Below are 22,208 nucleotides of genomic sequence, written 5' to 3' on the forward strand. Positions count from 1 at the left end.
AAGCTGAAGTAGTCATTGACTGATAGGACATTGCAGCATATGATCTTGTGGGCAATGCTCAGATCGTGTTTTAGGCGCCGTAGTTCTAGGCTTTCTAAGCCTAGGATTGTTAGTCTATTTTCGTAGGATATTCTGTTTCGAGTGGAGGAGGGAAGGGCTCTTCTGGTGAAATATCTTTGGACATTTTCAAGGTTGTTGATGTCTGAGATGTGGTATGGGTTCCAGACAGATGAGCAGTAGTCTAGGATGGGTCTGGCAAAAGTTTTGTAGGCTCTTGTGAGTAGAGTGAGATTGCCTGAGCAGAAGCTGCGTAGGATCAGGTTAACAACTCTAGAGGCTTATACCTGAAAAGGATTCTGTGGAAACTTTTCACAAGTACACTATCTGATTTTCATCTTGCATGGTGATGCATGAAACTGAAACATATCCTGTTAAAGTGAACGTCTTCCGATCCTGGTTAAAACTAGTTAAAAGAACTTTTCTTATATGTTCCTACGGCCCATACGAACTTATTCCACCACAGTACAGTGGTACCTCTACTTACGAACTTAATTCGTTCCGTGACCAGGTTCTTAAGTAGAAAAGTTTGTAAGAAGAGGCAATTTTCCCCATAGGAATCAATGTAAAAGCAAATAATGTGTGTGATTGGGGAAACCACGGGGAGAATGGAGGCCCTGTTTCCTCCCAGGAGATTCCTAGAGAGGCCCCACAGAGGCTTCTCCCCACCTTTTCTGGCCCTGTTTTCTCCCAAGAGATTCCTAGAGAGGCCCCACGGAGGCTTGTCCCTGCTTTTTTTTTTTTTTAATTTCTTTATTGTTTTCAAAAGTATTTATCACATGATTTGGTCAGTTTTACAGATATTAATCCATCATCATTACCTTTTATGTATATCTTAATTCTTTTACATCTTACTTTTAATAGTATACATTTATTTATTTATTTCATTAATATAATACATTTTCTGAATAAGAGAAAAAGACATTTGCAAGGTTATTTTTCCTGTTTGTACCGATACTTTGTATTGTATTATTTTTATGTTTTCTTTTGAATCCATTCATGCCATTTGTACCATGTTTGTTTTGATTCATTAATTTTATTTCCCTTAATTGAATTTGTGATTTATAAACCACAGGGAGGGTGGATGCCCTGTTTCCTCCCAGGAGATTCCTAGAGAAGCCCCACGGAAGCTTCTCCCCGCCTTTTCCGGCCCTGTTTCCTCTCAGGAGATTCCTAGAGAGGCCCCACAGAGGCTTCTCCCTGCCTTTCCTGGTCCTGTTTCCTCCCAGGAGATTCTTAGAGAGGCCCCACAGAGGCTTCTCCCCGCCTTTTCCAGCCCTGTTTCCTCCCAGGAGATTCCTAGAGAGGCCCCACAGAGGCTTCTCCCTGCCTTTCCTGGTCCTGTTTCCTCCCAGGAGATTCTTAGAGAGGCCCCACAGAGGCTTCTCCCCACCTTTTCCGGCCCTGTTTCCTCCCAGGAGATTCCTAGAGAGGCCCCATAGAGGCTTCTCCCTGCCTTTTCCGGCCCTGTTTCCTCCCAGGAGATTCTTAGAAAGGCCCCACAGAGGCTTCTCCCCGCCTTTTCTGGCCCTGTTTTCCCCCAAGAGATTCCTAGAGAGGCCCCACGGAGGCTTCTCCCTGCCTTTTCCAGCCCTGTTTCCTCACAGGAGATTCCTAGAGAGGCCCCACGGAGGCTTCTCCCTGCCTTTTCCAGCCCTGTTTCCTCACAGGAGATTCCTAGAGAGGCCCCACGGAGGCTTCTCCCTGCCTTTTCCGATTACAGTTTCGTAGGCTCGGGTTTGTAAGTGGAAAATGGTTCTTGAGAAGAGGCAAAAAAATCTTGGGACACCCGGTTCTTATCTAGAAAAGTTCGTAAGTAGAGACGTTCTTAGGTAGAGGTACCACTGTACATACGCTAAGCTTCTACAAAGTCCCGAGAGTTTTTGCCCTTTTTTATACTCAATGTGAGATTCCCAAAGGCTCTGAGTACCTACAGATTCATCTGGAAAAATACCAAGTCCCTGATTCATGCTGGGTTTTTTTTTCCCCTTTCTCTTAGTTATGCAGTGCCAGAACCAGCTGTTTTCGCTGAAAAGAACTTGCTGACAAGCTGTACGGCTGTACTTTTCAGCTGACTAGCTGTGTGGTCGCAGGTGCTGATCCTAACCCCGGAGAAGGCAAAACCAAAATGGAATCCAGAACTAGTGAAGTTCATTCAGTACATTCTATTTCCACGAAGAAAACAAGCAACGGAACTCCCCAAACTTTGATTCATCTGGATTCATACTTCATTCTGAACATAAAAAAAGGATAAGATCCTTAGCAATGAAGGTTCCTTGAAGCTTAAACTAGGTTAAGGGAGGAGTTTTGAACAAATCTTTGAATTGAAACCAATCCGTCTGTTATAGTTTGTGCTCTTCATATTTCTCATTTCTGCGTTTCCCTGTTTTGCTGTATGAAGCAATTGACTCCAATACACTTTTATTTCATTTTATTTTATTTTATTTTATTTTATTTTATTTATTTTATTTTATTTTATTTTATTTTATTTTATTTTATTTTATTTTATTTTATTTTATTTTATTTTATTTTATTTTATTTTATTTATTTTATTTATTTTATTTTATTATTTTATTTTTTATTTTATTTTTTTGTTTGTATTCCGCCCCTCTCCGTAGACTAGGGGCGGCTCACAACACAATAAAACAGTTCATGACAAATCTAATAATTTACAATTTAAAAATTTAAAATAGTTAAAAAATCCATTATTAAGCAGACAAACATACCATACATAAATTATATAGGCCCGGGGGAAATATCTCAGTTCCCCCATGCCTGACGACAAAGGTGGGTTTTGAGGAGTTTACAAAAGGCAAGGAGGCTAGGGGCAGTTCTAATCTCTGGGGGGAGCTGGTTCCAGAGAGACGGGGCCGCCACAGAGAAGGCTCTTCCCCTGGGGCCCGTCAACCAACATTGTTTAGTTGACGGGACCCGGAGAAGGCCCACTCTGTGGGACCTAATCAATCGCTGGGATTCGTGCGGCAGAAGGCGGTCTCGGAGATATTCTGGTCCGATGCCATGAAGGGCTTTATAGGTCATAACCAACACTTTGAATTGTGACCGGAAATTGATCGGCAACCAATGCAGATTGCGGAGTGTTGGTGTAACATGGGCATACCTGGGGAAGCCCATGACTGCTCTCGCAGCTGCATTCTGCGTTCTTAATTCAGTGATGGGATTTTAAAGACAGTTGTATAAATACTATGTTTTGTTTTATTTATTTATCAATTTATTGGCTATCTTACTTTAGGGTAGCTCAGAGCAGCTTATAATATTAAATCAGATATGTTTTAAAAGAGTCATGAAGGAGGGTTACAACCAGCACAAACTGTTAGGTAAACTGAATAACAGATATTATTCTAATTAGCTTATTTCTTTTTTAAACATATGCATTTTATTTTCTATTGTATCATTCTTTATGGTTAGGCCTATAAATTACTGGAACAATCACAAACGTTCCTCAGCGGATAAAAATCTTTAAAAATTATCTGGCGCTTGTTGTATATAAGTTTATGTGAAACTAATTTAGCAGGATAAAAATTGTAAAACATTACCTGGAGCTTGTTGTACGTATCCTTATGTGAAACTGATTTATCATCTTTTTCTTTCAGGTAATTGGTTTCCAAAGTCCGGTGTTTTTCCAAAAGATCTTCTAACTCCTAAAAAAAAATTTACAACTTAGAAGCATAGAAGACTGACGGCAGAAAAAGACCTCCTGGTCCATCTAGTCTGCCCTTATACTATTTCCTGTGTTTTATCTTACAATGGATCTATGTTTATCCCAGGCATGTTTAAATTCAGTTACTGTGGATTTACCAACCACGTCTGCTGGAAGTTTGTTCCAAGGATCTACTACTCTTTCAGTAAAATAATATTTTCTCACGTTGCTTTTGATCTTTTGATCTCACGTTGCTTTTGAACTTATATTAAGCATATCTCTTTCATAATTATCAGCTACACTTGACACTCAAGAGGTCCAACTTACAGAATAAGAAGGAGAAGAGGGAATAGAATTGGCAGAGAGAGAGACAGATAGGTGGAGCCTGGATGGTCCATCAGCCCTCGAAGGGAGAGTCAACAGCCCTAAGGTCTGGAGGTTGCTGATGAGGAAGAGGAGCAACAGCTAGGTCCAGTGCCTGGAGTGTGGATACGTAGAAGGCAGGAGAGAGGAGAGCAATGGAAATCTATGGGCTGGTCCTTAGGATGGAAGAGCCACCGCTACTAGCGAAGCCCCACTCTAGCTCTGGGGATAAAAGGCAGGGGACGGAGATGAATAGATGTGACAGACAACTATTCATCTCCTGCCTGGATGGACATGGTAGCCTGCAAGATAATTTTTTTCCTGAGTCGGCCAGCATTCATAATAAAGGAATATTTTGAGGGTTTGTCGTATATGGGGAGCTGGATCATAAGAACCTAAGTAGAGCCATGCTGAATCAGGCCAAAGCCCATCGAGTCCAGCATTCTGTGTCACACAGTGGCCCACCAATTGTCCGTGGGGATCTTGAACAGAAAGAGAAGGCAAAACCCTCCCTTTCCCTTGACCCCTAACAAATGGTACTCAAAGGAATCCTGCCTGCCTCAACCAACATAGAGGCGGCACATGGATATCCGTTTCAATAACCACCGATACACTTGGCATCCATGAATCTGTCTAATCCTGCCTTGAAGCTATCCAGGCTGACAGCTGTCACGACCTCTTCTGGAAGTGAATTCCATAAACCAACGACCCTCTGGGTGAAGAAATATTTCCCTTTATTTGTCCTCGCTTTCTTACCTATGAGTTTTAGGGAGTGCCCCCTCGTCCTAGTATTGTGTGACAGAGAAAAGTTTTTTTATCTATCCACCTTTTCTATCCCATGCATGATTTTATACACTTCGATCAAGTCACCGCTTAAACACCATCTTTCAAGGCTGAAGAGACCAAGGCGTTGCAATCTGGTTTCATAAGGGAGGGGCTCCATTTCTTTGATCATAACAAGATCTTTCTAGTAAACCTAATTGTTGCTGTAAGCCGCAATTGAAAAATTAGACCTAAAATTTTCCAATAATCCTTCCGGGAGATGGAGTTGGACTATGCAAGCATAGAGTAAATATTGGAGACTTAAAGGCTGGAGTAAGAACCAGGGATGATATTCACTTCCCTACCAGTTTGCAAATGCGAGCATGCGCAAAGCCTTCAATTTAAAATAAATAAATAAATAAATAAATAAATAAATAAATAAATAAATAAATAAATAAATAAATAAATAAATAAATAATGAATGAATGAATGAATGAATGAATGAATGAATGAATGAATAAATAATAAATAAATAAATAAATAAAAAGAGCAATCAAAAACATCCCTTTTCCCCACACCTTGTTTACAGCCAAGACATGGCAGTTCATGGCATCGGACCAGAATATCTCCGGGACCGCCTTTTGCCGCACGAATCCCAGCGACCAGTTATGTCCCACAGAGTGGGCCTTCTCTGGGTCCCGTCGACTAAACAATGTCGTCTGGCGTGACCGAGGGGAAGAGCCTTCTCCGTGGCGGCCCCGACCTTCTGGAACCAACTCCCCCCAGAGATTAGGATTACCCCCACCCTCCTTGCCTTTCGAAAGCTTCTGAAGACCCACCTCTGCCGTCAGGTATGGGGGAATTGAGACATCTCCCCCTGGGCTATATAATTGATGCATGGTATGTTTGTGTGTGTGTCTGGCTTTTTTAAATAAGGGGTTTTTAGAGACTTTTTAATATTAGTTTTGTGATACATTGCTTTTATTATTGTTGTGAGCTGCCCCGAGTCTGTGGAGAGGGACGGCAATCAAATCAATCAAATCAAATCAAATCAAATCAAATCAAATCACAAACAAACATGATCTGAGGAACAGAAGGAGATAATAAGCTGGTGCTCTCACCATATAAAAATCAGGGGTGGGGAACAATGTCTCCTTTCCAACCTGTGGACTTCAATTCCCAGAATCCCTGAGCCAGCATGGCCGGCTCAGGAATTCTGGGAGTCGAAGTCCACAGGCCGGAAAGTGGCCATCGTTCCTCACCCCTGACTAGACATGAATGAGGTTTCTGTAGACTTGTCACTGTACCTTTTTTATTCTAGCTTTTTCTTCATCTGCTGCCTGGAGTTTACTTTCCAGAGCTGAAAGAGTTTGTTGAAAATGCTTTTCGGAATCATTGACTGTTGGTTTTGTATCAGTTTCGTCATAAGTGGCAGATGCTCTTTCAGCCAACGGAGGATCAATGGATAAGGGAATCTATTTTATGGAAGACACAAAATCGTGAGACAGGATAGATGATATGGATGGATGGATGGATGGATGGATGGATGGATGGATGGATGGATGGATGGGTGGATGAATAAGATAGATGGATAGATGGATGGATGGAAGGATGGAAGGAAGGTAAGTAGGTAGATAGATAGATACATGGATAGATGGTATGTAGATAGATAGATGATAGATAGATAGATAGATAGATAGATAGATAGACAGACAGACAGACAGACAGACAGACAGACAGACAGACAGACAGACAGACGATGATAGATAGATAGACGATAGATAGATAGATAGATAGATAGATAGATAGATAGATAGATAGATAGATAGATAGATAGATAGATAGATATAGGTGATGGATGGAAGGAAGGAAGGAAGAGATAGATAGATAGATAGATAGATAGATAGATAGATAGATAGATAGATAGATACATGGATAGATGGTATGTAGATAGATAGATAGATAGATAGATAGATAGATAGATAGATAGATAGATAGATAGGTGATGGATGGAAGGAAGGATGGAAGGAAGGAAGGTAGGTAGATAGATAGATAGATACATGGATAGATGGTATGTAGATAGATAGATAGATAGATAGATAGATAGATAGATAGATAGATAGATAGATAGATAGATAGATAGATAGATAGATGATAGATATTTAGAAGATAGAAGATAAATAGATAGATAGATAGATAGATAGATAGATAGATAGATAGATAGATAGATAGATAGATAGATAGATAGGTGATGGATAGAAGGAAGGATGGAAGGAAGGAAGGTAGGTAGGTAGATAGATAGATACATGGATAGATGGTATGTAGGTAGATAGATAGATAGATAGATAGATAGATAGATAGATAGATAGATGATAGAGAGAGAGAGAGAGACAGAGAGAAACAAATAAAAAAATAAATAAATGATGAAATCATTTACCTGTTCTTTAAGATCAGCTTCGCTTAAAGTATTGGATGGTAGTTGAGGGTCCGTTGGTGCATTAGTCGGAGTCTGTTTGGAGAGCAGTTCATCAGGAACCGTTGGTGGCACAAGAATTTCAGGCACTATTGGTAAAAACAAGGAAGAGAAATATTGCAAGTGAAAGGAAAAGAAATTCAATAAGGCATCTGTTTTTAAAAAACTTGTATCTTTCTTTTGCTAGGCTAAAAATAGCAACTTGGTGTACTAGCCAAAGGAATTCAACAAATTACCATGAATTTCAATATAAATAAAACACAAATTTGCTTACCGAAACGGCTGCAAGAAAATTTAGGATAAAATAAATTCGTTCTGCATGTCTTTACTTACGAAAAATAATTTACCATTTACACATGGTTACACACATACATACACAAAAACAAACAGACACACACACGTGGAAATGTAAAGAAATATGTGTTTCTTTTTTTAATAAAATAGTGCCAATTCTCATAAATCTTCCCTGATGTAAGAGAGCATAAGAACAAGTAAACAATCGTTGAGTCAAATTGTTTTATTTGTAAGAGATTTTGCCATAAACATTCCCAAAATACAACGCGTATTTTTATGCATGTAATTTTAGCCAGAACGTGAAAGGAACAGAAAAATGCTTCATAAAAAATAATAATCTGATTTTTAAACGATCCTAATTGATACACTGAAAAATATAAAAATAAAAAATAATTCTGCTTTAAAAAAAAAAAGAAACCAAAGCAGAAAGGTTATGGAAGCGAAATAAACGTATAGCAAGAATTCTATACATTCTGTAGTTATGCTGATTTGGAAAATGGCTTAGGCAGTAAGCCAAATAGATATTGCTTAATTGGCGTCTGTCTGCCCTGCACAACCCGAAGTGAATTTACATGAGGTTTAGGGGTTTTTTTCACATTTTATACAGACAGAAGGATAAAATTGCACTATGGTAAATCCATAGCTGAAATCTCCATTCCGTCTCAGAATCAAACATCTAATTCTTGACTTCTTTTCCACTGCACAACTTCGCACTAAGTTGTTCACAACATCTCACTAAATTGTTATAAAGATTTTCTGGTAAGGCATCTTGAGAACCCAAGACAAATACTGTGCAATTTTATACTTATGGGGAAAATATACTGTAATAACCCTTATTATAAGATGGCACTAGTTGGAAACATTATTTTATCAAAGCATGAGAATTTTGCTTGCCTTCTGAAATGTTCGCGATGATTGAATACATCTTTCATGGGATTATTCCAATCAGTTATGATGAAGAAACTTCAAGCTTGTGGAGTCTTTTAGAAACTAAAGAAAAGTCAAATCTTTTTTTTTTCCAAGCTGGGAAATTCTGGAAATTGAAGTTCTCTCACCTTAAAGTTGCCAAGTTGGAAAAACACTGCCCTGAGATGTTTCTGCTATACTAAGTAAAATACCTCGTCTTACGAATGCCTCTTCATACAAACTTTTCGAGATATGAACCCGGTGTTTAAGATTTTTTTGCCTCTTCTTCCGAACTATTTTCACCTTACAAACCCAAGCCACCGCCGCCGCTGGGATGCCCCACCTCCAGACTTCCATTGCCAGCCGAAGGCTCCCCTCGCAGGGAAACCACACTTCCGGACTTCCGTTGCCAGCAAAGCGACCGTTTTTGGGCTGCTGGGATTCCCCTGAGGCTCCCCTCGCTGGGAAACCACACTTCCGGACTTCCACTGCCAACAAAGCGTCCATTTTTGCGTTGCTGGGATTCCCCTGAGGCTCCCCTCCCTGGGAAACCCCAACTCCGAACTTCCGTTGCCAGCGAAGTGCCTGTTTTTGCACTGCTGGGATTCCCCTGAGGCTCCCCTCTCTGGGAAACCCCACCTCCGGAGTTTCATGTTTTTATGATGCTGCAATTTCGCTAAGGCTCCCCTCGCTAGGATTCCCTTCATTTTTGCCGGCGCTGCTTTGAATCCCAGCGAGGGGAGCCTCAGCGAAATCGCAGCAGGTATCACTGTATATCTCTATCATAGTGTATAAGTCTGTGTGTGTGAGTATAAAATAAAAGGAAGGACTAAAGAACCTTAATGTCAGGCCTAAAGTGTCTGGATCACATATTATTATTATTATTATTATTATTATTATTATTATTATTATTATTTGGATTTGTATGCCGCCCCTCTCCGCAGACTCAGGGCGGCTAACAACAATGATAAAAAAACAGCATGTAACAATCCAATTAATAAAACAACTAAAAACCCTTATAGTAAAACCAAACATACACACAAACATACCATGTATAACTTGTAATGGCCTAGGGGGAAAGAATATCTTAACTCCCCCATGCTTGGCGATAAAGGTGGGTCTTGAATAATTTGCGAAAGACAAGGAGGGTGGGGGCCGTTCTAATCTCTGGAGGGAGTTGATTCCAGAGGGCCGGGGCCGCCACAGAGCAGGCTCTTCCCCTGGGGCCCGCCAAACGACATTGTTTGGTCGACGGGACCCGGAGAAGGCCAACTCTGTGGGACTAAATTATGTCGCCATTACGATTTTTTACTCAAGCCTATTCACTAGAATCTAGTCAACTAATGGTCAGCACTAAATGAGAGTTAACGGAATTCAAGAGTGGCTGGATTTCACTTGTGGGGATGTAATCATTCGAGACTAGTTTCTCTCTTAACACCGCCCCCAGTAAAGTAATGAGAAAAATCATAAGAAGACCCACACCCGCACCCAAATTACCAGTGTTTCTCTATACCTGTGGAAAATGCTGCCCAAGGAATAGCAGGAGACGTTGTTTGGGGTTCACCGTTTCCATCTTTAAAAAAAATGTCTGCAGCCTGAAAGCATAAGGCACATTGTTAAACTAAAGACAAGATTTTCTTCATTGTTCCATTATTAATTTGAAGAATTTCCAAGCAGTGTCATTCTGTTTCTAGTTTGGTGTCCACGGTGCCACACTTCCGAGGGCAGCTTCACAACATTAATTTAATTTAATTTAATTTAATTTAATTTAATTTAATTTAATTTAATTTAATTTAATTTAATTTAATTTAATTTAATTTAATTTAATTTAATTTAATTTAATTTAATTTAATTTAATTTAATTTAATTTAATTTAATTTAATTTAATTTAATTTAATTTAATTTAATTTAATTTAATTTAATTTAATTTAATTTAATTTAATTTAATTTAATTTAATTTATCCAATACACAATGAGGGTTTTAGTGGGTATATATCTATATACACATAGTAAAATACATGATGAAGGTTATAGAGGAGATACTCATAGTAAAATATATCTAAGAAATAATAGAAAAGAAGATAAGAAGATATAGTAATAGAACATATCAATGAAAGAATAGAAGAAGAGATATAGGAATAGAAGAAAGGTATAGGAGATATAGAAGAGCAATAGGACAGGGGATGGAAGGCACTCTAGTGCACTTGTACTCGCCCCTTACTGACCTCTTAGGAATCTGGATAGGTCAACCGTAGATAATCTAAGGGTAAAGTGTTGGGGATTTGGGGATGACACTATGGAGTCCGGTAATGAGTTGCACGCTTCGACAACTCGGTTACTGAAGTCATATTTTTTACAGTCAAGTTTGGAGCGGTTAATATTAAGTTTAAATCTGTTGTGTGCTCTTGTGTTGTTGTGGTTGATAGAGCGCCCACGACTTCTAGAGGTAACTTCTGTTCCACTGGTTAATTGTTCTCACTGTTTAGTACGTTTCTCCTTAATTCTAGGTTGCTTCTCTCCTTGATTACTAGTGCACGAGCATTTGAAAGCGCACTGTTACCTTATGCTGATTGGCTGTTTATTTATGCCAAAAATATTTTCTTACATAAAAATGTGAAGTTTGGCATAACTTTAAATATTAAACATTGGCCCAATGGTCAGGAAATTCACTCTCTTGGCATGGCTCCGCCAACCGGTATAAACCAGCTTCCTGTATTCCTAACTTTTGGCATTCTGTTAGGAAAAACAGGGGTGGGGGAGAGATGAGATGTAGGAGCCACCCCTACAAAAAAATGTGGCACCAGTGACTTTCTAGCATGCAATCAACCAGACCCAATTCCCTTCCACAGCCAGGATTTCAGACCAAGAGGGATACAGAGTTCTGGGACTCTGACAAAATGGGTCATTTAAAAATAATAATAATAATAATAAATAAGCCAATTTGGTAAAGAGGGGAAACAAATACAAACTAGTCTGCAAAAGCAATCAAAAGACTGCAGCTAAAAATTCCTTAGATGTGCTAGACATTTATAGTCCGGTCCTGAACGTTTGGTGGAATTTTACCTATTGATATTCAGAGAAATATTTGAATGTCCCGGGCATTTCAGGCATAAATTGTCTTTTCTTGACCTTCTTAACAAAACCATAATAAATTAAAAATCTGGCACATTACAGATGACTGAATGATTTGCACTTAACTACCCTGTTTTCCTCAAAATGATAATAAACGAAGCAGTGGAAGTGATGTGCCGGTACGTGGAGGCTGTTGGGGCCTGGATGGGTGTCAACAAACTCAAACTGAACCCAGACAAGACGGAGTGGCTATGGGTCTTGCCTCCCAAGGACAATTCCATCTGTCCGTCCATTACCCTGGGGGGGGAACTATTGACACCCTCAGAGACGGTTCGCAACTTGGGCGTCCTCCTCGATCCACAGCTGACATTGGAACATCATCTTTCGGCTGTGGCGAGAAGGGCGTTTGCCCAGGTTCGCCTGGTGCACCAGTTGTGGCCCTATTTGGACAGGGGGTCATTGCTCACAGTCGCTCATGCCCTTATTACTTCGAGGTTTGATTACTGCAACGCTCTCTACATGGGGCTACCTTTGAAAAGTGTTTGGAAACTTCAGATCGTGCAGAACGCAGCCGCGAAAGCCATCGTGGGGCTTCCTAGATTCGCCCATGATTCTACAACACTCCGTGGTCTGTATTGGCTGCCGATCAGTTTCCGGTCACAATTCCAAGTGTTGGTTATGACCTTTAAAGCCCTACATGGCATTGGACCATGCTCCGGAACCGCCTACTACCGCACGAATCCCAGCGGCCGATAAGGTCCCACAGAGTTGGCCTTCTCCGGGTCCTGTCGACTAAACAATGTCGTTTGATGGGCCCCAGGGGAAGAGCCTTCTCTGTGGCGGCCCCAGCCCTCTGGAATCAACTTTCCCTGGAGATTAGAACTGCCCCCACCCTCCTTGTCTTTCGTACGTTACTCAAGACTCACTTATACCGCCAGGCATGGGGGAGTTGAGACACCTTTCCCCCAGGCTTCTTTATATTTTGTTTCATGTTTGGTATGAATGTGCTGTTTGGTTTTTAAATATATGATAGGGTTTTATATGCTTCTTTTAATATTAGATTTGTTTTCGCTAGAATATTGTTTTTATTGTTGTGAGCCGCCCCGAGTCTTCAGAGAGGGGCGGCATACAAATCTAATAAATAATAATAATAATAATAATAATAATAATAATAATAATAATAATAAATAAACCCAATCGGGCTTTTAAGTGCATAGCAATAAGGTCAAGTGCATATTTCAAATATAAAACAGGGTCTTATTTTCGGGGAAACATGGGTATCAATTGTTCTGTTTTGGAATTTTGAAGGCTAGAGTGTCCTACCTAGCTTTAATTATTGAAAATGCCATGAGCGAACATTTCAGTATTCCTAATTTCCATACCTCAAATCCTCCAAAGTAGTCATCATCCATTTTTCAGGAATACCTAGAGAACAATACACAGTAAGAATTAATGTCTCCTTTCTGCTCATATTTTCTTTTATAGGACATAGATTTACAACAGAACAAGTTTGATTGGTCTATTATAGGTGTCTTTAAAATCTAGGTTTAATAATTAACAATACTGTTACTATCACTACAATTATGGAATGTGCGTGGATGACCAAAATTACTATGGAAATTCAAAATAAAAAAGACTCAGATTTCTACATATGGTACCAATGGATTGCAGCAAAATAATACCTATCAATTATTTCCAAAAAATAATAATTTCCCCCCCTCTTCTACCGTTCTAAATGAAAATACTAATTACCAATAGAACACGACCAAATACTGAGTACATTAACTTGACCCTGAGGATAGACTCTTGCAACATATTTTCCTTAATTATTCTCTAATCATTTTGAAACGTTAATCGAATTATATCATCACAATAATAATAATAATAATAATAATAATAATAATAATAATAATAATAATATATTAGCTTTGTATGCCGCCCCTCTCCAAGGACTCGGAGCGGCACAATATAAATACGACCCATTGATCTTACCTTATGCTTAATCACTACTCTCTAACATATTTTATTTTTTTTTTATTTATTTTATTTATTAGATTTATATGCCGCCCCTCTCTGTAGACCTTCAGGACCGCCTTCTGCCACACGAATCCCAGCGACCAACTAGGTCCCGCAGAGTTGGCCTTCTCCCGGTCCCGTTGACAAAACAATACCCAGGGAAAGAGCCTTCTCTGTGGTGGCCCCGACCCTCTGGAATCAACTCCCCCCGGAGATCAGGACTGCCCCCATCCTCCTTGCCTTTCGCAAACTCCTGAAAACCCACCTGTGTCACCAGGCACGGGGAAATTGATTCCCCTCGACTGCTCCGTTTTATGTATGGTTTGTTTGGGGTGTATGATTGTTTTTAATTCAGGGTTTTAAAACTGTTTTTGCTTTTAACGTTGGATTTGTATATTGTATTACTGTTGTGAGCCGCTCTGAGTCCTCAGAGAGGGGTGGCATACAAATCTAATAAATTATTATTATTATTATTATTATTATTATTATTATTATTATTATTATTATTATTATTGAAACATAGAAACATAGAAGTCTGACGGCAGAAAAAGACCTCATGGTCCATCTAGTCTGCCCTTATACTATTTTCTGTATTTTATCTTAGGATGGATATGTTTATCCCAGGCATGTTTAAATTCAGTTACTGTGGATTTATCTACCACGTCTGCTGGAAGTTTGTTCCAAGGATCTACTACTCTTTCAGTAAAATAATATTTTCTCATGTTGCTTTTGATCTTTCCCCCAACTAACTTCAGATTGTGTCCCCTTGTTCTTGTGTTCACTTTCCTATTAAAAACACTTCCCTCCTGGACCTTATTTAACCCTTTAATATATTTAAATGTTTCGATCATGTCCCCCCTTTCCCTTCTGTCCTCCAGACTATACAGATTGAGTTCATGAAGTCTTTCCTGATACGTTTTATGCTTAAGACCTTCCACCATTCTTGTAGCCCGTCTTTGGACCCGTTCAATTTTGTCAATATCTTTTTGTAGGTGAGGTCTCCAGAACTTATTATTATTATTTATTAGATTTGTATGCCACCCCTCTCCGATTATTATTATTATTATTATTATTATTATTATTATTATTATTATTATTATATCTTGGATCAAACTATACTACAGGTTGTTGCTATCAAAAAAATTCATACAGTGCCTTCTACTCTTGGAGGACAGGCAGGAGACAAATCTGGCAGAGATATAAAATTAAAACTACCTAATTGGGAAGTGTATCCACGTGGTAATAGGCAATGGTATGCAGCATTTTAAATAATAGGGTGAATAGGATTAATAGGGTGAAAAGAACAATCTCATAACTACGTTTTCCTATAACAGTTAGCTTGTGTTTATTCATGAATTCTATGGACGATATAGTTAAGTAAGCAATTTTCTCCCGGCTGCCAGTTTATGCAAACCCAGAAATACTCCTTCAAAATTCCAGATGTGCACATCATTCTTAAAAGACGACCTAGTCCTTATTGAGCTAATGAAAAATAAATGCTTATAAATGCTTATTCCTTTTTCAGAACCTTAAAACTCCTTTGATTTGTTAATTACTGCAAAATGTATTTTTCATACTCAAATGACAAGGGGTTTCAGTAATAGGTAGAATGCAGCTGCAAGAGCAATCATGGGCTTCCCTAGGTATGCCCATGTTTCACCAACACTCTGCAGTCTGCATTGGTTGCCGATCAGTTTCCGGTCACAATTCAAAGTGTTGGTTATGACCTATAAAGCCCTTCATGGCATCGGACCAGAATATCTCCGGGACCGCCTTCTGCAGCACAAATCCCAGCGACCGGTTAGGTCCCACAGAGTTGGCCTTCTCCGGGTCCCGTCGACTAAACAATGTCATCTGGTGGTACCCAGGGGAAGAGCCTTCTCTGTGGCGGCCCCAACTCTCTGGAACCAGCTCCCCCTGGAGATTAGGATTGCCCCCACCCTCCTTGCCTTTCATAAACATCTTAAAACCCACCTCTGCCGTCAGGCATGGGGAAACTGAGATATCTTCCCCAGGCCTATATAGTTTATGTATGGCATGTTGTTTGTATGTTTTTTAAATTATGGGGTTTTGGTTTTTTAAATATTAGATTTGTATTCTACATTGTTTTCTATTACTGCTGTGAGCCGCCCCGAGTCTACGGAGAGGGACGGCATACAAATTCAATAGATAGATAGATAGATAGATAGATAGATAGATAGATAGATAGATAGATAGATAGATAGATAGATAGATGGAAAGATAGAGAGAGACAGACAGATAGGTAGATAGATAGATAGATGATAGATAGAAAGAAAGATAGAAAGAAAGAAAGAAAGACAGACAGACAGACAGACAGACAGACAGACAGACAGACAGACAGACAGATAGATAGATGTTGTTATGAACCTTTTCAAAGAAGTCAATCATGGTAATTACCTTTAGAAAGGGAAAAATAACTCAGATAAAGGTGCATGTTATTAACATGGATTTTAAAATATCAGTAATTTCACCCCCCCAAAAAGTCCACTGTTGATTCACTGAAGGTTGGTAAGTTCAGGAGGGGACCTCATCTCTTAGTCCCCAATCAAATGAACAAGCAACAAAGCATCCAGCGGGATTTGCAATGCCTCTTAGTGTGTCCTGATGATGTTACCTAGTTTGGCAATGAAAAGTCTGCAAGAAATCAACCAACCTCAGAGAGCGCTAAGCTATAAGTATTCTCCTCTATCGGTGCCTTTTAGTGTTACACAGTCCTGGACAGGCTATTAAGTCAGAGAGTTTGGGAAAAGAGATAGACAATTAAGAGACACTACAACTGTTACCATCAGTAATGGGCAGCCAATTTTTTTACTGCCACACTGTGGGTGTGGCTTATTTTGTGGGTGTGGCTTAATGGGTAGGAGTGGCTTGCCAGCCATGTGACCAGGTGGGAGTGGCTTCAACGATCATCATCGTTCAAGTGAACTGTTAAGTCTTCGGCTTACAACCTTACCAGTGACGCTCGCTGGGGTGACAATTTGCTTCGCGTTTCCCGCACTCTCCTTCCTGGGTGTCCCCCCCGCCTCAGGCTGGGTAGCTAGGTGAAAAGGGGCTGCCAGAAGCATAAATGCTGCCAGCGCCGCTTCCACCCACACCCTCTGCTTGCATAGGCGGGAGGTGGACGCATGAGGCTGGAGGGGAGCCAGGCAGGAGAGAGGGAAGCTCATCCGAGGCCAGGAAGGAGGAAAGAGGAAAAAAGCAAGGAGCGCAGATGCAGCAGCAGCAGCAACAGGGGGGAAAAAGGAAAGCCGAGATGACACCAGTAATCCAGGAAGTGACAGCCGCCGATTAGCTGGAGCTGCACATTCATCTTCATTTCTGCCGGTGGAACTGCATTCCACCCCGTCCTGCCTGCTGCCCAACCCTGGTTACCAACTATCAACTATTACCAACTTATCTTTCCCCCAACTAACTTCAGATTGTGCCCCCTTGTTCTGGTGTTCACTTTCCTGTTAAAAACACTTCTCTCCTGAACCTTATTTAACCCTTTAACATATTTAAATGTTTCCATCATGTCCCCCCTTTTCCTTCTGTCCTCCAGACTATACAGATTGAGTTCATTAAGTCTTTCCTGATAGGTTTTATGCTTAAGACCTTCCACCATTCTTGTAGCCATCGATGTTGGTTTTGTCCCATCGGTGTGGTTGATATAGTGTTTATAGAAACATAGAAACATAGAAGACTGACGGCAGAAAAAGACCTCATGATCCATCTAGTCTGCCCTTATACTATTTCCTGTATTTTATCTTAGGATGGATATATGTTTAAGTTTAAGTTTAAGTTTAATCAGATTTGTATGCCGCCCCCTCCGCAGACTCGGGGCGGCTCACAGCAATAACAATACAATGTAAAACAAATCTAATATTTAAGTTAATTTAAAAAACACCACAAATTAATATGTTTATCCCAGGCATGTTTAAATTCAGTTACTGTGGATTTACCAACCACGTCTGCTGGAAGTTTGTTCCAAGGATCTACTACTCTTTCAGTAAAATAATATTCTCATGTTGCTTTTGATCTTCCCCCCAACTAACTTCAGATTGTGTCCCCTTGTTCTTGTGTTCACTTTCCTATTAAAAACACTTCCCTCCTGAACCTTATTTAACCCTTTGACATATTTAAATGTTTCGATCATGTCCCCCCTTTTCCTTCTGTCCTCCAGACTATACAGATTGAGTTCATGAAGTCTTCCCTGATACGTTTTATGCTTAAGACCTTCCCCCATTCTTGTAGCCCGTCTTTGGACCCGTTCAATTTTGTCCATATCTTTTTGTAGGTGAGGTCTCCAGAATTGAACACAGTATTCCAAATGTGGTCTCACCAGCACTCTATATAGCGGGATCACAATCTCCCTCTTCCTGCTAGTTATACCTCTAGCTATGCAGCCAAGCATCCTACTTGCTTTTCCTACCGCCCTACCAAACTGCTCACCCATTTTGAGACTGTCAGAAATCACTACCCCTAAATCTTTCTCTTCTGTTTAAATTTATATTTATATTTCTGTTTATATTTTATATGTTTTTGCTCCATCTTGATAAATCATATTTAAAATAAATAAATCAATACATCCCATCTTAACCTGGAAATCTGCAAATAGGTATTGTTATTTTCTTTAACTAAAGGATGAACCACTAAAAAAGCATTAAAAGAAAAAAAAATACAATAATGTTTCTCAGACAAATACTATTATCTTCTTCTCGTCCCTAAATTTACGGATTTTGTTCTTAAGACGTTGCTTGCTTTTTTAAAAGAAAATTTCAGAGGTAAATGGAAATTTATTTATTGATTGATTGATTGATTGGATTTGTATGCCGCCCCTCTCCGCAGACTCGGGGCGCCTAACAACAGCAATAAAACATTATATAACAAAATCCCCCATGCCTGGCAGCAGAGGTGGGTTTTAAGCAGCTTTCGAAAGGCAAGGAGGGTGGGGGCAATTCTAATCTCTGGGGGGAGTTGGTTCCAGAGGGGCGGGCCCGCCACAGAGAAGGCTCTTCCTCTGGGTCCCGCCAAGTGACATTGTTTGGTTGACAGGATCCGGAGAAGACCCACTCTGTGGGACTTAACTGGTCGCTGGGATTCGTGCAGCAGAAGGCGGTCCCTGAGGAAATGCACAACTACCTTTTTCAAAATAGGCTAATCTGTAACGAAGATAACCATCTCTATGTCTCCAAATGGCACAAGATTATAATGAAACTCGAGAGCGCATTTTTATTTCCAGCAACACAAAACAAGAGACGAACATGGGGAAAAAACCAGAGTTGCGTAGTCTCGAGTAAAGTTACTTCAAGCAAGCTATCCTTCATCCCTTTACCAACTCCAGATGTTCCATAATTATTTACAGCTTAGGCTGGCTAAATATAGATCAAAATGTTATTTTGTGCAATTTGACATGCATTTTAAAAAAAAAAAATCCCCCCAAGACTTTTAAATGCTACAATTAATTCTAAGGGATATAAATTACAAGTGAAATAATTCTCAAAGACAGCAAACCTCTGCTTATTATAAAGAGACTTAATAAAGAATTATTGCATCACAGCAACAAAAGAAAGTTCTTGTTATAAATATGCCGATTTATACTACAGTACAAAGATTTTGAGACTCCCCCCCACCATTTCTGAAATATTTTAAGTAGGAGAATCGAAAGAGACCAACAACAAGAAACAGAGCTTTTTAAAAGCAATCATCGCTCAATCGTAGCTGATATATCACAGAAATGCATGTATATATTTTTTATTTTAAAAAACTCCAAAGCAGCATTTTTCCCTATTTTCTCTATTTTATCAGATTTTAATCTTAGTCCACAAAATGTAACTATTCTGTCCCAATAAGAAGCTACAGCATTACCTCTGATCTCCTTTTCCTTTTAAAAGAAACAGTATAAACATCTTGAATAGAGCACAAATGTGTACAGCATATATAGTGCAGAGCTGAAGGGATTGGATACGGTAGCCTAGAGATTAATTCTCTGCCTTACAAGGCAAAGATTGCAGGTTCAAGTCCCAGTGGGTATGGCTAGCTGATGAGGCCAAAATAAGGCCGAAATAGATCTATCCTAGTCTCCCTTAATTTTCAAATTCAGCAAAAACATGTGACATGTTTATATATATGTCACATGTTTTTGCTGAATTTGAAAATATATATATATATATATATATATATATATATATATATATATATATTCATATTTGTTTTTGTAGATTTTCACAGGTATATGTATGTAGATTGTTCTGAGTTCGGGTTTTGCCCCGTGTAATATTTTGCATGTCTATGCGACGTTTCGGTGAAATCACATTCACCATATTTACAGCAGCATGAAGCTTAAAACTTCAGCCTGATGATGGTGAATGTGATTTCACCGAAACGTCGCATAGACATGCAAAATATTACACAGGGCAAAACCCGAACTCTGAACAATCTACATATATTCATATATATATACAGTAATACCTCGTCTTACAAACGCCTCGTCATACAAACTTTTCGAGATACAAACCCAGGGTTTAGGATTTTTTTGCCTCTTCTTACAAACTATTTTCACCTTACAAACCCAACGCCGCCACTGGGATGCCCCACCTTTGGACTTCCGTTGCCAGCGGAGCATCCGTTTTTGCGCTGCTGGGATTCCCCTGAGGCTCCCCTCTATGGGAAACCCCACTTCCGGACTTCCGTGTTTTTGTGATGCTGCAGGGGAATCCCAGCAGGAGAATCCCAGCAGCACAAAAATGGGCGCTTCACTGGCAATGGAAGTCTGGGGGTGGAGTTTCCCAGCGAGGGGAGCCTCAGTGAAATCGGAAGCATCGCAAAAACACAGAGGTCTGGAGGTGGGGTTTCGAGGACTTCAGTGTTTTTGTGATGCTGCGATTTCTCTGATGCTCCCTTCGCTGAGAAACCCCACCTCCAAACTTCCATTGCCAGCAAAGTGCTCGTTTTTGCGATGCTGGGATTCCCCTGCAGCATTGCAAAAACACAGAAGTCCGGAGGTGGGGTTTTCCATGGAGGGGAGCCTCAGGGGAACCCCCGCAGCGCAAAAACGGGCGCTTCAGCTGGCAAAAGGGTTGCATTTTGGGCTTGCACGCATTAATCGCTTTTCCATTGATTCCTATGGGAAACATTGTTTCCTCTTACAAACTTTTCACCTTAAGAACTTCGTCCTGGAACCAATTAAGTTTGTAAGACAAGGTATCACTGTGTGTGTGTGTGTGTGTGTGTGTGTGTGTGTGTGTATGTATATGTATATGTATATGTATATATATGTATGTATGTATGTATGTATGTATGTATGTATGTATGTATATATGTAGATTGTTCTGAGTTCGGGCTTTGCCCCATGTAATATTTTGCATGTCTATGTGACGTTTGGGTGAAATCACATTCACCATCATCAGGCTGAAGTTGTAAGCTTCGTGCTGCTGTAAATATAGTTTATATATATATATATATATATATATATATATATATATATATATATATATATATATATATTTTTCGTAAATTTTCACGGGTATATGTATGTAGATTGTTCTGAGTTCGGGTTTTGCCCTGTGTAATGTTTTGCATGTCTATGCGACGTTTCGGCGAAATCACATTCACCATCTTCAGGCTGTAGTTCCAAACCCTTCTAATAATTATGATTTTAGAATTTTATATTTGGAAATCAGCCTTAAACAAAACACCTCAAAAAAATCTCCATGTCATTCCTTCTAATAACTATGATTACACCAACCAATCAGATCACTGAAACGTGGTCACCCAATCTATTTGCTACATTCAAAGCAAATCTCCACCCCCACACTACATACTAGGAAGAAATGTCAGTTGCTAACATTCCATTTAAAACAACACAAAGATTGGAACTACAGCCTGAAGATGGTGAATGTGATTTCGTGGCTCGCCCGAGCAGAAAGCCAAAGGCACCAGCCTGAAGATGACGAGTGGGACCTCATCGAAACGTCGCCAAGAATCTCTGAAACATACACGGGAAGAAACACGAATATGCCAAGACCTACATATATGTATGTATGTATGTATGTATGTATGTATGTATGTATGTATGTATGCAACATATTTTTGCTGATAATGAAAAGGGAGATTGGACAAAAAAAGCACACACACACAGTTTATTTTTCTTTCCTTATTGTTCTTCTTGAACACGGGATCTCAAAGTCTGTGGAGCTAGGCAGGGTACGCGCCTTGCAAATAAAACGTATCAGGTTAGGCCAAAATCTAGCGGAACAGGTTGAACCAGTCAAGACCTGTCCATTACATCATCTCCAGCCAATCTGATCACCCACAAGTATGTCAAGTCGTGTTCAGGCAGTTTGCAACCGGCTTCTTCTTACGGAGATTGTGCAGACCAAAAGGTGGTGTTCGCTTACTTTCCCTACCGGTTCGCAAATGTGAGCGTGCACGCATGTGCGTGCTCACTTTGCTCATAAGTGCCCCTTCCACACACATGCCTGCAGTCTTCCATACATGTGTTTTGTTCATGCACGCAGCTTGCACATATCCACATAGAAACATAGAAGATTGACGGCAGGAAAAGATCTCATGGTCTTAAGGAGAGGCAAAAAAATCTTGAACACC

At 39.8% G+C, this 22,208-nt stretch overlaps 1 protein-coding gene across 1 annotated transcript in view; it reads right to left on the minus strand.

Annotated features, from left to right (window-relative positions):
- The window catches only part of CCDC91 (coiled-coil domain containing 91), a 168,151-nt gene that overhangs the window by 130,983 nt on the left and 14,960 nt on the right, over nt 1-22,208 (minus strand). The window contains exons 2-6 of the mRNA XM_070755232.1: nt 12,968-13,010; nt 10,027-10,108; nt 7,278-7,402; nt 6,148-6,315; nt 3,612-3,716 (exon numbers count right to left, since the gene is read on the minus strand). Of these exons, the coding sequence (XP_070611333.1) occupies nt 3,612-3,716; nt 6,148-6,315; nt 7,278-7,402; nt 10,027-10,108; nt 12,968-12,997 (510 nt within the window). The 5' untranslated portion in view covers nt 12,998-13,010. The remainder of the gene's footprint in view (nt 1-3,611; nt 3,717-6,147; nt 6,316-7,277; nt 7,403-10,026; nt 10,109-12,967; nt 13,011-22,208) is intronic.

Source organism: Erythrolamprus reginae, chromosome 6 (genome assembly GCF_031021105.1).
Source record: "Erythrolamprus reginae isolate rEryReg1 chromosome 6, rEryReg1.hap1, whole genome shotgun sequence".
In the NCBI taxonomy this organism is placed as follows: domain Eukaryota; kingdom Metazoa; phylum Chordata; class Lepidosauria; order Squamata; family Dipsadidae; genus Erythrolamprus; species Erythrolamprus reginae.